Consider the following 15893-nt stretch of genomic DNA (forward strand, 5'->3'; position numbering starts at 1 on the left):
CAGAATGCAGGACTGGACGGGGTCCCCTTGGCTGCCACCATTCTGTCTTAGGCTGCTGCCTGCCAAATGGAAGACAAGCCCAGTGAGAAGTTCACAAAACACCTTAGTTAACTGAACTATGCTCACTCCTGACAGCTGTTCCTGAAATCTTTTTAGCAAGAAGCAAAACCTTCAATCTTTTATGAAGATGCTCTGTTTACGCAGCATTATGTGCTTAGGTGTAAGACTTTACAATTTATTTATCTTAAACCTTATCAACTGGTGCTGCTGAACAACTAGTGCACTTGCACCAGCACTAAAGAGATAAGGTTTCACTACAGTGGTGTTCAGCAGGAGGCAGTATAATTTACACGAGAAATCAGTCAAATATTAAGTACTTATATCTTACCTGAAAATGATTCCTTGAAAAACAACTTATGCTTTTGAAGGCCAATGCAATCATGTATTTTTTTAATCTTAATGCTGAAGGAAAACAGAAAGAGCATGTTTACAGTATTAACAGTTAAGAGAACTTTGTATTGCTATCCAGTTATGCTGTCTACACAGCTTTTAGACCTGTATAAAAAAACTCAACATGAATCACATTCACCTGTCAGTTGGGTGTAACCACAAACCACAGCTAAATCAGTGTAAGAGGAGTTACAGGGATAGAGCTTAACAGCACTAGACTGTGAACACAGTACATACCACACAGCAGTATCATGATGTGCTCACACTTCTGGTGAAGCACCTCAAGGCGCTTGGCAAATGTTCTTACCATCTGCAAGAAGAGTTGCTCCAAACTTGAAGGGCTCAGCAGGCACTGTTGTCAGCCACTCTACACTGAGAGGTAGAGTACCTTGAGCTTTCCTCCTCTGGGACATACAACAACGGGGCAGGCCCTAAAGGCCACCTCTGAGATCAAAGGCCAGGAGACAGGCAGCACCTCTCCCTCCCAAGTAAGTTTCAGTCCCATGTGTCCAGGCCATCTGGCATTGGCTTGAATTTGAGAAGGGAACATCGCTGGACCCCACATCACTACAGTTCACTTGTGGAGAGCTTTCCGTATCTACAACCCTCAAATTATGCAGTACTACAACAACTTCTAATCAAACCATTTAATATCTAATTTATCAAAGTAAGAAAGTAACTTGTTTTCTTTTTCACTGAACCATGGTGAAAAAAGGTCATTGTTTTATTCAGCATCATAGTTACATAACAGTTGTCTGTTTCTATTACTAGAAAGAATTTATTAAAATAGTCCTGAAAGACATCTTTTCTTTTTCCAATGATTTCAAAACTAAGCCTTTTAATGCCAATTCCACACAGTCACGGGTTTGATCGGTAGTAGCCATTTATAGCAATTGTCAAGGCACAAGCTCAGCTCTGCACACCCGCTGCAGCTTGTATTGGAAAAGATATGCCAGTTACATCTGCACTTACAAATGCATAATCCCTTCATCGTATATTGCAACAGGAGAAATTAACATTAAACACAGACTAAGAAAGGTAAAGGATTTATTTCTGATATGATTTGTAAAGTTAAATTAAAAACCTACTGAATACTTTATGTAGTAGATGAACATAACCTTAGTACTTACTTTCTAACAGTTTATTTAATGGTTGGAAGTGTACAACATGAAGTAGGCCTCACGTTTAATATTGTTCAATTTTGCTTATTGTTAGATGAGATTAAAATACAGTAGCCATCCCTTTAGACTATGGTGCAACACTGATCATGTGCCTTGATAGGTAGGAAAAATGATTCATTAAATAAATGATGATGACATAACATGTAGGGAAGACTTTGGATTGTCTATTTTAAATGTCAACATAATAGGCAATTAAGAATAGAACTTCATTTTAAGTGCACTTCCACATGCTTTGTTTATAATATAGCAAAACTTCCTATCTTTTTTCCAGACACTTCACTCCCTACTCTAAAGCTGTTCGGTTGAAAATGCACTTTCCCCAGTAAACGTCTTTTTTTAAAAAAAGTAACTAAAATTTCTACCCTTTCATATGCTAAGAAATGTTTCCTAATTAAAAACACAGTTTATTACAAGACATGTGAAGACAACATATAGTGAAATGAATTTTAATTGTTGTGCTGTGACTAAAGTAAAGTTCTCAAGGCTGCAATTTAACATTCCAAGTTCTCCCTTCCATCTTTATTGATTCTTAAGATTTTGAACAGAAACTCTTTGGGGGCTAGAACAGCAGTAATTGCATCACACTGTTTTTCAAGACTTCAAGTTTCAAAAGCAAACTCTTCAAAAAGTACAGTTCTTGATTTGATTAGATACAGGGACAAAAATATAGCACATACTTGAAGGTTACATGGTCTACAAATGATGGCAATATTTTCCTTGGGAGAGTACAGTTTGTTTTCTTGTAAATACTCAAAAAGGCTCAACTTCAAGCAGTAATAAACACAAGCAAAAGTGATTTAACCCTTAAAATAAATATTCAGGAAAACCTCTCTGTACATACAAGTGAAAGAATATGTAACACTTTCACGCTAAAAGAAAAAATAAAGATTTTGTTCATATAAGCAGCTGAAATCTGCTGTTCCAGCCCAATGTCCCCAGTAAAGAAGGGAGGCACAAACACAGGTGACTACTGTAGCTCACTATCTTATGGCCTTTTTGGACAGGGACATCATCACCATCATTTTTTCATCCCTTTTGTTATACTTATTACAGCATGCCAAATCCTTTGGCATATGTGATGGCCTTCAATAATCTTTCTTTAAGCTTTTCTTTGCTTGAGTACTCCGGAAGCAAAAGTACATTAAAGCATGTGTGAGATGTAGGTAACCTGTGGGACAAAAAATACAAGAATTCAGATCTTGGAACATGCAAAATAAATACATCTCTATTTTACAAGTTCAAAATAATGAATTTGAAGAAAATAAAATTTTCTTATATATTCAAATTTCAGCTTTAACTAGGTTTTACTAGGTCAGTAATTTAAAAGCACAGAATTCCCCTCCATTTATAAAAAACAAGCAAAATGTAGAATTTATTTTTTTTTTTTACCTCTCTGTATCTGGGCCATTTTTGGCTATGATCATCTTTAACTTTCCAAGTCCTCCCACAGGGGCTCTGTCTGTGCCTGTTGTAAACTGTAAGAATAGTCTTTTCTGTTCATCTGTAAATGAGTGGACTATTTCCCAGAATTCCCTAACAAAGAAGAAATCAAAGAGTAAATAAAATGTAAAACTTTCTTTGGTATAATTTCAAAAGTAATTGAGCTTTGAAGGTGTAATAATTTTAATCAGTCTTAACATCAAGTTTACAAGTTGCATTCATAAACCAAAACTCTCAGAATGTATTTACCAATAAATGAAATTCAGAAATAGAGATCAGAAAATAGTTATTACTAGACACTGCAGTTTAACAGTCTTGAAACATTAATTTGGCTGTGTTCTGCAGACATCTTATTATTCATGTTTCCTAAGGAATTATACTGATTCAACAATGCATATATCCTCTCATTTTTGCTACTGACAATACTTGAGAAAATTGAAATTACACATATGGCATTTGCATTTCCAGTACTACAAAAATACTAAATAATACAATATTAAATTCACTACGAAGAAAAAAGCAGATGAAGCTTTTTATCTTTACAAAATCAGAAAAGATTACCTAATAATAAGAGAGTCTCTTGTATAGCCACCATCATATTCTGTAGTTTCTTCTAGTGCTTGAAAATCTAAATTCTGTAAGAAGATGATATATTTAAAGATGACCACTATTTATATACTCAGGATGAAAAAAAAGCTCCACTCCCTAGTGTATATTCAAAATTCTTACCCTACTTCCACAAATAAGTAATTCAATTTCCTCTGGTCTAAATAAATATTTCAAAGGAGATTCATTGGTCACCATGTGGAATCCTCTCCGAAAGGCCTTGAACTGCTTTTCTACTGACTTATTGAGTATATAGTCAGCATACAGATTGACAAATTCCTGCAAGGAAACAAATGCCAAAAACCTTAGTGCTTCAACACATGCCACTTCAAGTACCTCCCAAAAATAAAAGAACCCAGAACACATATAATTCTGTAATTCTACGCAAATTATCCGAGTTCAACTTTTTTTCAGCAACACAAAAGAGAAAGTCTCAAATACTGTTCAGACAGGTCAAACATCCCACCCAGAAGCTCTGTACCCACGTATCAATGCCTTCTTTAAGAGAAGCCTTTTCTCTTCACAACCACACTGTGCCATGGCAATTTTAAAAGCCTTTAAAACTTAAAATTTTTTAAGTGAGACCTTTGCAGGGTTCTACGTAATTCTACATACAGTATATCAGAAAACTACACATTGTGTTTAAAAAGCTGAGTGTACCTTTCTGTTTTCATTCGTAATAGGAATTTTATCACCGTTTTCCTTTAAATCATGCATCATTGGATTGCCAAAGAGATCCGTGTGAGATATTTGAAACGTAATCATCATATCATCTTCCACACTTCCTTCATACTCTAGTAAGTCTCTCAAACTCTGATACAGAACCTGAAAGAATAAGACAAACATGTCTGTCAAAATAAACTTTGATAGATTCCACTAAGTAACACAAGAAGACATGAGATCACCGGCCTCAAAAAAGGGATGTTATATTCTATGACACAAGTCACCTAAAAATCTCTCAGCAGTCCAAAAAACTGTTTAAGCTGAGTATCTGTAAAGAGAAACAATAGAAGATACTAAGATAAAAAGAAACCTTGCAATCAGTGATAACTCCCTTAAAAGAGCCTTTTAGTACTCATCAATCTTCAAAAATGCAATGGTCAAGCCTGCAGTTTAAGAGCCTTTAATAACCTCTTCTTTTAAGTCTTTTGAACCTTTACTTAAGGCATCAAGAATATGTTACACTACTAAGAGAAACGTTTATGAGTTAAAAATCAAAGAAACTCCTGTATTTTGTATCAGATAAAATTCAGACAGTAGGCTTTTATCTTCTTATTTAAAACTCAAACCAACTAGGAAGCAATCCTGAAGCAACACAGATGGGGCAGTCTTTAACGTAAGAAGACATTTATGAACCTAAAATAAAAATTCACAAGTTAGGCCACAATATACCAAGTGGAATCTGAAACTACCTGTAAGAGTTTGCTCTATTCAAAGGAGCAACCAGTCTTCCTCCCTTAGGAAGAGCCCAAGATTCTCTTGGAAACCAAAGACTATGCAGCAAAGGAATAATTATTTGGCTGCAATAGAGGTGTAGGGACTTATGAATACTGTTGTACGCAGCCATCCAAAGCAGACCAGATAATGTATTTTTTGATTACACATGCCCCATTTTCAAAAATGAAAGCCAAATTCTTTTTAGACAGTATGATTTTCCTAATTTTTTTTTTTAAAGATGAAGATTTTGTGTAACTGCTTATAAAAGGCAACTGTCCCATGGTTTGAAACAAAATTAAGCTTACTAACAACTCCTACCAGCAACATGAGGGGATGCCACTGGTGATCTCTGACTGCAGGAGCAGCAGGGCCAAGACATCCTGCACACACATTTGTGTGCTCTATCTAATAAAGCACATGTATAGCTCACTGCTTGTGTACAGCCACTGGCTGGGAATGTGTGTGGGAAGATGGACACTGATCATGGCTCTGATAGATTCTGATAGGCTATCAGAAGGGATATTCCTAAGCTGCCTCATCTGTCTCTTGCTTTAGACAAAACCCAGTAAGAACATCACACCTTGGCATGTTACTCTTACCTACGCTTTCTTTTGGTAGAAATTTAATTCTACAAATAGCTATAAACAGCCAAATTTTAGAAGTATCTTTGGGAAGAGATGTGCTTGTTTATGCTTAATAACATTTAGGAGTTTATGTAGTAAAAAAAATAGAGCTTTATTGATACTGAGCCCTATTCATTGATGTTACAATTTTGCCTCCTCCAAATGTAGCAAGAAGTTTTATTGCTTATGAATTTATTTTAACATATACAGACTGAATGCAAATCACTGGTTATTTCACTTTCACTTGTGACAGTGATCTTGTGTTTAGATTAAATTATTGCATAGAAAATGTACTAGAAAACTCAAAGAACATAACGAACTTACAGGATGAGAGTCTGCCAGATCACGGAAAGTTCCTTTTTTGCCCATTAGCTTCCTGTAGACAACCATGGGGAAATGTACATCCAGTATACAGTTGTTGTAAATAGCCAGTCCCAGAACTATGCCAATCAGGGTAAACTGACCCTCAGTTTCAAAAGAGGACGGATTAAACCAAAACAGTTTTGTAGACTCATCATATGTGAACATCCCTGTTAAAAAACAAAAAAAAACAAAAAAAAAAAAAAGAAAAGTTGAACAATTATGGTTACAGTTCAATAAAAATGGCACATAAAACATACCATTGTATACCTATTTGCACTAGCCTTTAAGACATGTTTAACTTAACATTATAATGAATTGAATGGCAAAGAGAAACTACTTACCTAAGGGTGATTGGAGCTGCTCAAAACACTGTTACTCATATTACCACTAAAAGTGTGCAAGACAACTGTGATACAATATCCTGCAACACTCAAGCTGCATAAACACAAACTTTGATCCTCTTCACTACAGAGGAACCAGCAGCACACTGAAAACAGCGACTGTGACTTTGATAAATACAGTAGTATAAGAAAAGAACAGTCAAAAATGTGGATTAAACAATCCTGAATTACTACAAAGTGACAGCCTTTCCTCAAAGGCCAGTTCCAGCAAAGGAACAGCACTTAGATGCAGTCCTACTACTTAATTAGAAGGTATGATGATGGAGCAGGGATTGGCCATCACACATTGTTTTATTTAGATTAGTTTGCTTGTTCCAAGGACCATTGTTACTACAGCTATTATACACATTTTAACTCAATGAGGGGAAAATGGACCACAGCCTTACAATAAGGGGGTTGCAATTTTAACAGCTTGTCACTGTCTAAAGCGAATGGTTTAGCTTCTCTCATTCGGTTCACTATTTCAGGTGACCAATTTCCTGCCCAGCTCATGAGCTGAGCACTGAAGACTTCAACAAATAGCTGAACTGGTACATGCCAGAAGCTGCAGGTAGAAAACGTGAAGACAAGAGACAGGCACAGTTCCTTACCGTTTTGGCTGTAGTAAGATACAAGATAGGTCTTGTTTATGCAACTGGAGTGCACAGACTATATTATTTAAATGAAGTCCACAATAAAACCCACTGCTTACCTGTCTAGGTACTGAAGCAAGATAAATGCAAACCCCAAAGATTTAAGGTGAGAGACAGACCACCCTGGACAGGTACAGCCCAAATCACCTGCTGCTTGTACAGCTGTCAGAATTTTCCAGCAGTCCCTAAGAAAACCTTCTCCTTATTCTCAACACACCCTAAGTCAGATCCATGTGGTGAAGCATATCAACTACATTTTCCACAATGTGGAATTTTATCTTGTCAGCTCTTAAAACATATTCTTGTTTTCAACCTATGCATATGTATCAACTGATTACAAAGCCACATGAACACAAGATTACTTTAAAGACTGAAAATACTATCTTCAGTCATGACATAAAGACTCTTTCCTCATTCCATGTAAGGCAATAAACTGCAAGCTCATTCAAAGACTCTGGCTATTCCCCAGAATGGATTATGTATAAAGTGACTATAAGGGCTGGGTCAGCCATTAGGAGAGCACACAAATAACAGACTGACCCATCAGATAAGGCAACTGGAAATCAGAAATGGATGAGCAAATCAGGAATATATAGGCCAAACATTATATAGAATCCTGTATGCCATTTTCTGAACTGAGGTAACTTCTGGATTACTGATACATAAAGCAACGTCTTGAACTTTTTGGAATAAGATGGAAAAGTTGGACTGTCAAAACAAACAACTCCAGCAAATGTCTAATAATGAAGGATCAACAGTTTACTCAGACCCACACCTGGAAACAAGTTAAGGTGAAATACAGTGTTTTACTCCCTTACCAAAATTAAGACTACAGCACATTAAAATCATAATAAAACATCAGAAGAAACAGGAATCTGCGAGAAGGGGAAAACAACTGCCCTTGAAGCTACATGAAATTATCACTTCTTCTTCCCCTTTACCATGGAATACCTTTACCAGTATTTCTTGTGAGTTACTGCCTCCTTTGAGTAAAATTTTACAGTAGTTTAATATGGAAATAATCAAAAAGTCAAAGAAATTGTAGTAACAATATACATCTCTCCAAATATACCTATTAGAGGACAGACATTTAAAATTCAATTTAAATGATCCCCTTTGTTTTCTCAGGTAAAGAAAGCATTTATAAATCAACAAAAGTCACACCTGGTATATCTGGTGCATACATGAACTGCTATACTGTATATATGCACATGAACTGTATATATGCATATACCTATATATGTACAAACACACTGAATGCAAGCTACATTTTCTGCTTTTACACATTTATGCCAAAAGCCAATAAAAAGCTTTTTTCCTGCCCCAGAATTACTTCGAGAACAAAATGTGTACATACTTTTTTACACTTTTAAAACAGAAGTAAAACTTAAACATGTATGCATCTTTAATCTATTACCTGTCTTTAAATGCAGGGCGTATATACACAGTGCTTGGATGTTAGCTTAAGCATACTTCAGCATTACTAAATAAAGAATATTTCAATACACCTACACAACTTCTGTTTAGATAAACTCAAGTTGAAAATGTATTTATTTTACGTTGAAAATAAAATTTCATCAATCAAAGTACTAAGAGTTCTTTATTTTGCCATACTTCAAAGTAAGCTAATTCAGATTCCAAATCTCTCCAAGTTAATAGCATTTTTCAGAGTGAGTAAGACTTAGCTATGGTTCTGTACCACTTGTCATAAGAATTGGCTTGCCTTTGGTGAAGGGCAAGTGCCAAGGTTCAGATTTTTGTTACTGATTCTGGGTACTTGATACTGATACCTTCTCTCTAATCCAGTCAAAACAGATTTCTGTGTATTTTCAGCAATTTTCCAAAACCAGGAACAACAGCTTTCTCTTTTAAAATAGTCCAGTGAAACCAAATTAACAGCCATGAGCTATTAGACTTGTTTAATGGAAGCCATTACAGGAACTACAAAGTAACATCGTATTTCATGTAAAATGTGAAATTATAGGAATCTGGCAGGTATACTTTCTATTCTAACAAGAAGTATTATGTTTTTATAACATTTTCATGTTGCCAGAGCAGCAGAAAAGCTGCACACTGAAAGAAGCATGTCCTTACTTAAATCACTGGTGCAGGGAGCAAGGGAAAAAAATATGATGGAAGTATGACTGCTGAAACACAAACATAAAATTTTGACTCTAATATATCAAATTACTCTTGGTTCTTTAACTATAATCAAATTTGATATTGCTGTCACACTTTGGATATGTAGAACTGTGACTATGGGATTTATTAAGCTGGAGGAAGTGGAGGAAATAACTCAAAAACTCACCATAGTCCTACTCTTGCTTTATTGCAGAAGCTCTTCCTCTTTGGTTTGATTACTAATTCTAGAAGCTAATCACAAAGCAAAGTGAGGAGAAAGGTGAGAGAACAAAGGAACCCTGCAAAGAAACCCTGTACTACTGATTTCTATCCAAACAAGTAATGATGGTTCTCATTAACTACACAGTTACTCCTTCCATCTTTCCTCCTTTAGGAGAATGACTGCTGACAACATAGTGATCCTCAATGTGCATCAAATACTCTCCTGACCATCAACGAATCTGGAGAGCTTCAGAGAGAAGCAGCAGTGGATACAAAAAGCATAAACATAGAACAATCCAGTTTAGAAGATCATCCAGGCCAACCTTTTGTGAGAAAAATCTGTAAAATCAGTAAATTGTTAGAAACCATACCAATATCTGGATTGAAGATTTCTTCCACAACCAGCTGAAAAAATTCTTTGGAAACACCTCCTTCATCTACCCCTTGCTCTCCTTCAAATTCAACATACAATTGCTTCTTCAAGTCTGCAGGATTTTCCATGGCAATCATCTCTAGCTATTGAGTGAAGAGAAAGAAATATTTCATTAGTAAATCTGTTTACTAGAATAGTTTAGTATCAAATAATGAAAACAAAAGTACCCTCCAAAATTAAGAAGAAAGTACACACAAATCACAAGAGTAAAATAAGAGAAATCAATGATAATGCCAGACCACTCTAAGCATATTTTAGAATCTGGGGATTAACAGCAAGAAACTTACCACAGAACTGATCTGTCAGCCCATTAAAGCTCAGTGCCTGTTGACATTCTCTTATTTCTTTTCTTTTAAGCACTTATTTAAAACAAGTTATCATTGTGTTGCGCACAATTCACAGAAAAAGGAAGAGTACAAGATGTATTAATGGGATAATTAAATTCATCTGACAATGAAGATTCTGCAATATGATCTACATGTCTGACAATAAATGGCTTTGTGAAGGGATTACACAGATATGTTTTCAGAGTGGAAGACAAAACAAGCCTTTGATGAGGTAGATGCATCTCTCAAACAAAGAGCTGGGGAAAAAAACCCTGAAAACAAAAAATACACTAATATTACAGTCAAATCAACCCACTCTCGTTGACCCTAATGAGGAAGTCTCAAAACCCTCTTGCTCTTATTTCTTCAGTTTAAACAGATCTACTGCAATGCTGCCATGAAAGTAAAAATTCAGTTAAAGCCAAATAGAAAGTCTGATATTTTACAAGAAAAGGTTTCAAGTCTATATAAAGGCCATTAGAGGCCACAGAATCACAAAGCAGTTTGGGTTGGAAGGGACCTGGAATCATAATCTAGTTTCAACCCTTTTGCCATGGGCTGAGGCACATTCCAGTAATACAGCTCACTCAAAGACCCATACAGCACGGCCTTAAACTGTGCTTAAACCTAAAGTTCCAGGGACGGGACATTCCCAGCTTTCCTGGGCAACCTGCTGCAGTGCCTCACCACCTTCACAGTAAAGAATTTCTTCTGAACAGCTAATCAAAACCTCTTCCCTGTAGTTTGAAGTCATTTGCCCTTGTCCCATCATTACATAACCTTGTAAAAACTTCCTCTCCAGCTCTCATCAGCTCCCCTTTAGGTGCTGGAAGTTTCTGTAAGGTCTCCCAGGGACCTTCTCTGGCTGAGCAACTCCAACTCTCCCAGCCTGTCTTTCTTGGAGAGGTGCTCCAGCCCTCTGATCATTTTTGCATCCCGCCTCTGGAGTCAACCCAACAAGTTCACATCCTTCTTTTGCTGTGGACCCAGAATTTGATGCAGCACTCCAGAGGGGAGTCTCACAAGAGTAGAAGGGGACAGTCACCTCCCTTGACCTGCTGGCCATGCTGCTTTTGATGCAACCCAGGGTATGGCTGGGTTTCTTGGCTATGAGTGCACATTGCCAGGTCCTTCACTTACTTACACCAAAAACATATCCTCTCAGTAAATCAGAAGTTAAGCAAGAATATTTTGAAGCTGATAAGAAATGTGCTATTTAAAAGCATAAACAGACTGGTTACACTTATGCACCACAATTAGACTTAATATACCTATGTGGCATAGAAAACTCAGCAGCAGTAAATTAAGACACAGATGGACCTGTATACTCCTCTACCAAGACCATACTACTTGTGAGATTTGCCTCTGATTTGGGCTACTGCAAATCGTATGTACCAGCAGGTGTCCTTAACATGCTAAACCTTACTTTTTATTTCATTACCCTACCTTATCCACACATGCCAACACTCTTTACAGACCAGAATTTTACTACAGCAGCGTAAAGTAAAACAGGAACAGAACAGAGAAGGTAAAGACAGCAGTAATGACACCATTGACTCATAAAATTACACCACCAGCAAGAAACATTTTCTCCTGCCAAGTCAGCCAGACACGATCCAAGAAGCACAGCAGGGCAGGATGGGTGACATAGTTGGGGGCGGGTTATCATAACGGGTTTGAAGATATTTAAGCACTCCATGCAAAAGGAGCATGTGGAGAAAAAATTACACTACCTGGTACTGGAAACTAAACTTGTCAAGAGAGAGAGTGTAACTTCAAAGCATATAAATCTCAGTTAAAAAAAAATGAAGGCAAGCCATGAAGATCCCATATAATGACAGCAAGTGAGTTTAGTCTGTATTTCTATCAAAACTACAACATTTTCTGAAAAACTTAGTTATATACTACCTAAACCATTTGTGTAAAAAATTCTCTTTCTAGGACAAGAATGAAGCTTAAGCCATGTTCCAAGTACAACTTGCAACTTCTGAAAAACAGAGAACTAGCATTTACTTTAAAACTGTAAATACGGGTTAAACATTCAAGCTGGACAGACAGAAATTCTCCAACTTGGATCCCGTCCACTTACAACCAACAGCAATAAAGCTGTGGTTTTTTTTCTCCCCAGTCACGACTTTGTTGGCTTTGTAGTCTTTACCATCAGTAAATTACTATATTGAATGATTTATGAATTTCCATGAGTTCTGAGAAAGCATAGTTGTATTTACATTTCTTTTCGAACAGCAGTGACACACTATGTCATAGTGTGGAGACTCTCTTGTGTCATGGAAATGCACTAAGTGCTCATATTTATACATATACAGCAGTTAAAGAAATTTCAAAAATGATTCTTTGGCTGACAAAAACAACATAAAAAAAAGAGGAAGGAAGCAGTCTTAGTTGAGCAATGCTGGCTAGGCAGATTAGAACAGTGCACTGGATGTCTGCAAGGGAGTCAGATAAAGGATTACCCAAAAGCCAGTATTTTGAGCAAAGCCTGATGCTCCTTGAAGTAGATTCTATAAGCAGGAAAATTCTGCTAAGCTGCTCAACTCAGAGTTGTGGGTTTAGCTGCTCCTTTGAATATCTGTGTCAACACTGATGCTTCACAATAAAAACTGAATGCATTGGGCAAAGCACTGGAAAGCAGCAAGCACAACAGTAAGGAGGTGCAGGACTTTAGCAGAACTGCAGCAGTGTTTCTGTAGCAGGGAAATATGAACTTCAGTTACTGCTGTCTGGTTCTTGGGTTTTTTGGGTCCTTTCTTTGAATAATCAGAGCCACCTCAACACTGTCAACATAGATACTGCTAGATAAACACAATCCAACTCTGAGGTTTTAGAAGCTGTTTTCTGTCATGAGGGTTTGACAGGTCCCCTCATTGAAATAATCATTATGTTTTCCAGGGACTTCCTACAAAGCAGGTATGTAGTATGTCTAAAGCAGCAGAAGAATGTATCAATTGAAAAGCTGAAACCTGAGAGATGGCATCATAAAGAATATCTGTATTGTTTGCTGAAACACAACACTGTACCACAACTAAAGACATTGGGTGATTTTACTTTGTTTACAGAGTAACACTGCTTTCCTGACAGACAGGAACATTCACTGAACAACAGAAATATGACAACATTCAAAAGATTAATATAACACCAGTTTGGTGACCTGCTTAGAACAGATGGCAACTGAACTAATTTCTATTCATTTAAAAACAATCACAAACCATCTTAACTTCCAACATATTATAAAAGTTCTCTTTAAGGCAGATGCAGGACTTTCCACACTAGACAGCAAAAATGACAAAACAGAGCTAATTTAAGCTTGAAACTACCAGTGACACATCATGACATATGCTGGTCAACATGTTTTTTTAAAAACCAGCATGGAAGGTAGTTACAGTGACAAAGTAGCCTTTCCTCCAGCTGTACTTTACAGTTCATGTATTTGGAGATTGAACACAGCAACAGTCACATGCTCTGCATACAACCAAGTGCTGATATTTTCACCTGAACACATAAAACTTCAACATCTGAAACAACGTCAAATCTCCTGAGGTACTTTGCTGCTAGTACAGGAGAGGTATCTGCCTACTGGGTTCAGGTGTCACAGGGAATTTCGGTCATCAATACACTCAGCAGAGTCATTTACAAGCAGGAGAGGGTTGCTGCCCACTAGCTGTATACATTCCATATGAAATTTTTGAGTTTCTAACTTGCAAGCAAGTACAAGCCTGATGCTGCTAAAGGAAACCATCACGTTTCCACTTGCAGAAGCTGTGTGTCATAACTCACACCCTTTAAATGACTGCTACCTGAGAAGAATGCCACATTTAACCTGGGCCATGGGGGTGGAGAAAGAGTAAACTCAGAAGAAGGGGATGAAAGAAACAGCTGTTGGGGAATGAAAAGGCAGAAGAGAGGATTTAAGGATATATTTCCTTTCATTACTACCACACTCACACAACAGTGACTCAGCAGTACAGCTATTAAAGCTGCTAGACAGAAGAAAACATGTTAACTGCTTTCATGAACTGCAAACTGAGCTACCAACTCCCAAATATAAGGGTTCCTTAAAAAAAGTGGGGACTAAAGTGTTACAAATTCTAACATTCCATCCTTGTCCCCAGGTGACTTTTCAGACTAACATACATACAAATAAGTATACAATAAATATATATTACAAAGAAAGACGTTACATTAAATCATTTCCAATAAAAAAAGAAAAGTAAGCTTCTGAAGCAAATTTCACACGTGCAAAGAAACTGAACAAGGAGTTTATAAATAAGATTCTTCCTTAGGTGCATGTGTTTTAGGGAACTAAGATTCTCTCAATAAGCAATTCTAAACAAGATAATGCCTTAAAGGTACTTAAAAATTATTGCTTCAGATTCTTAGTAGAAAGAAAGAAGTCCTACATTAATAATAGTAACAAAAAAAACCACTTACCAGTGTTCATATTTGCTTTAATGAAATCCAAGAAATGAGAATATATACATATTGAATTACAAAAGCTAAAATATTAAGTATTAATAGGAGAAAAACAGCTTGGTACTGACTTCATCAGCTCAACTAATTATCAGAAAGCCAGTATTTAGTGTGTTTGCAAGAAACTGCGAAGGCTGATCAATGTATTTGTTTCAAAAATATTCAACATCAATAAGGAAAATATGAGTAACACTCTCGGCCTCATTTTAGTCAATATTCTTGAAAATGTTTTCATCTGGAAGTTATCAGAGATTCCACAGATACTCCAAAAAGTCTTACTGACTTTTCTGTGAAGACACAGGTCTAGTAACATAAATAGTAGTCACAATTCAAAAATGTCTGTAAATATTCAAACCTCTGAAGGTAAAAAAAAAAAAAAAAGGAAATTCGAGGGTAAATATGTTGGCACTCATAATTAATTACCTGTATAATAAGCATGTTCAGAAATATTTTGTCACTGAGCAGACCTAAGAATGTGCTTTCACTACTGAAGCTTATTCTCTTAGACAGATCTTTCTGGTATTTTTCAGTGAACCCTTACTAAGTTCAATACTGTACACCCAAAACTGCAGGCATCCCTGATGCAAAGTCATCCAGTGCAGCTTTCACTTAGGTTTGATGCTGTCAGTACTGCTACAGAAGCTCATGGTACCCACCTTAGATTCCCATCAGAGACAGAGTAAACTGTTTTAAGCATTGAGAATGATGAGCTTTTGCCAGACTTATTTCAGATCAATTAGGAAGTAATTGCGAAAATTACTAAAATTGCTTTTTGACCAGTTACAGATAGTGCCAGTAACAACAGCATGTGATTTTTGAAAAGATCAGGCACTCTCTGTGAAACCAGCACACCTTCTTATTATCAGCATAAAGAGGAAGGTTTGCTTTTGCTCTGCTGGAACTGACATGGAAAAAAACAACCTACAACTAGATCTTATGCTGTTTTAGCTCATCCTCTCCTAAAGTATTAGCCCTCCCTTTTTTCCAGAATTTATGTGTCCAAAGTTGATCATTCAGGGAATAAACTCCATTACAATAACATGACAAAACATAACTGGACACAACTGTAAGTCTGATAGGTAGTGAAATTACAAAGGGTATTCTTAAAAAAACACTGTTACACAGTATTTTTATATTTATTTGCCTAATGTAAAGTTGAGTTTACAGACAGAA

At 36.5% G+C, this 15893-nt stretch overlaps 1 protein-coding gene across 23 annotated transcripts in view; it reads right to left on the reverse strand.

Annotated features, from left to right (window-relative positions):
- Positions 1-1480: 1480 nt before the first annotated feature.
- Positions 1481-15893, reverse strand: part of UBE3A (ubiquitin protein ligase E3A) — a 51872-nt gene continuing 37459 nt past the window's right edge. For all 23 annotated transcript variants that reach the window (XM_086880599.1, XM_023948734.2, XM_023948740.2 and 20 more), the window contains 7 exons: positions 9848-9992; positions 6062-6267; positions 4338-4502; positions 3801-3956; positions 3633-3706; positions 3021-3164; positions 1481-2799 (listed from right to left, as the gene is read on the reverse strand). In XM_086880599.1, the coding sequence (XP_086736725.1) occupies positions 2679-2799; positions 3021-3164; positions 3633-3706; positions 3801-3956; positions 4338-4502; positions 6062-6267; positions 9848-9992 (1011 nt within the window). In that variant the 3' untranslated portion in view covers positions 1481-2678. The remainder of the gene's footprint in view (positions 2800-3020; positions 3165-3632; positions 3707-3800; positions 3957-4337; positions 4503-6061; positions 6268-9847; positions 9993-15893) is intronic.

The sequence above is a fragment of the Cyanistes caeruleus genome, chromosome 3, assembly GCF_971803275.1.
Source record: "Cyanistes caeruleus chromosome 3, bCyaCae1.hap1.1, whole genome shotgun sequence".
NCBI lineage: Eukaryota > Metazoa > Chordata > Aves > Passeriformes > Paridae > Cyanistes > Cyanistes caeruleus.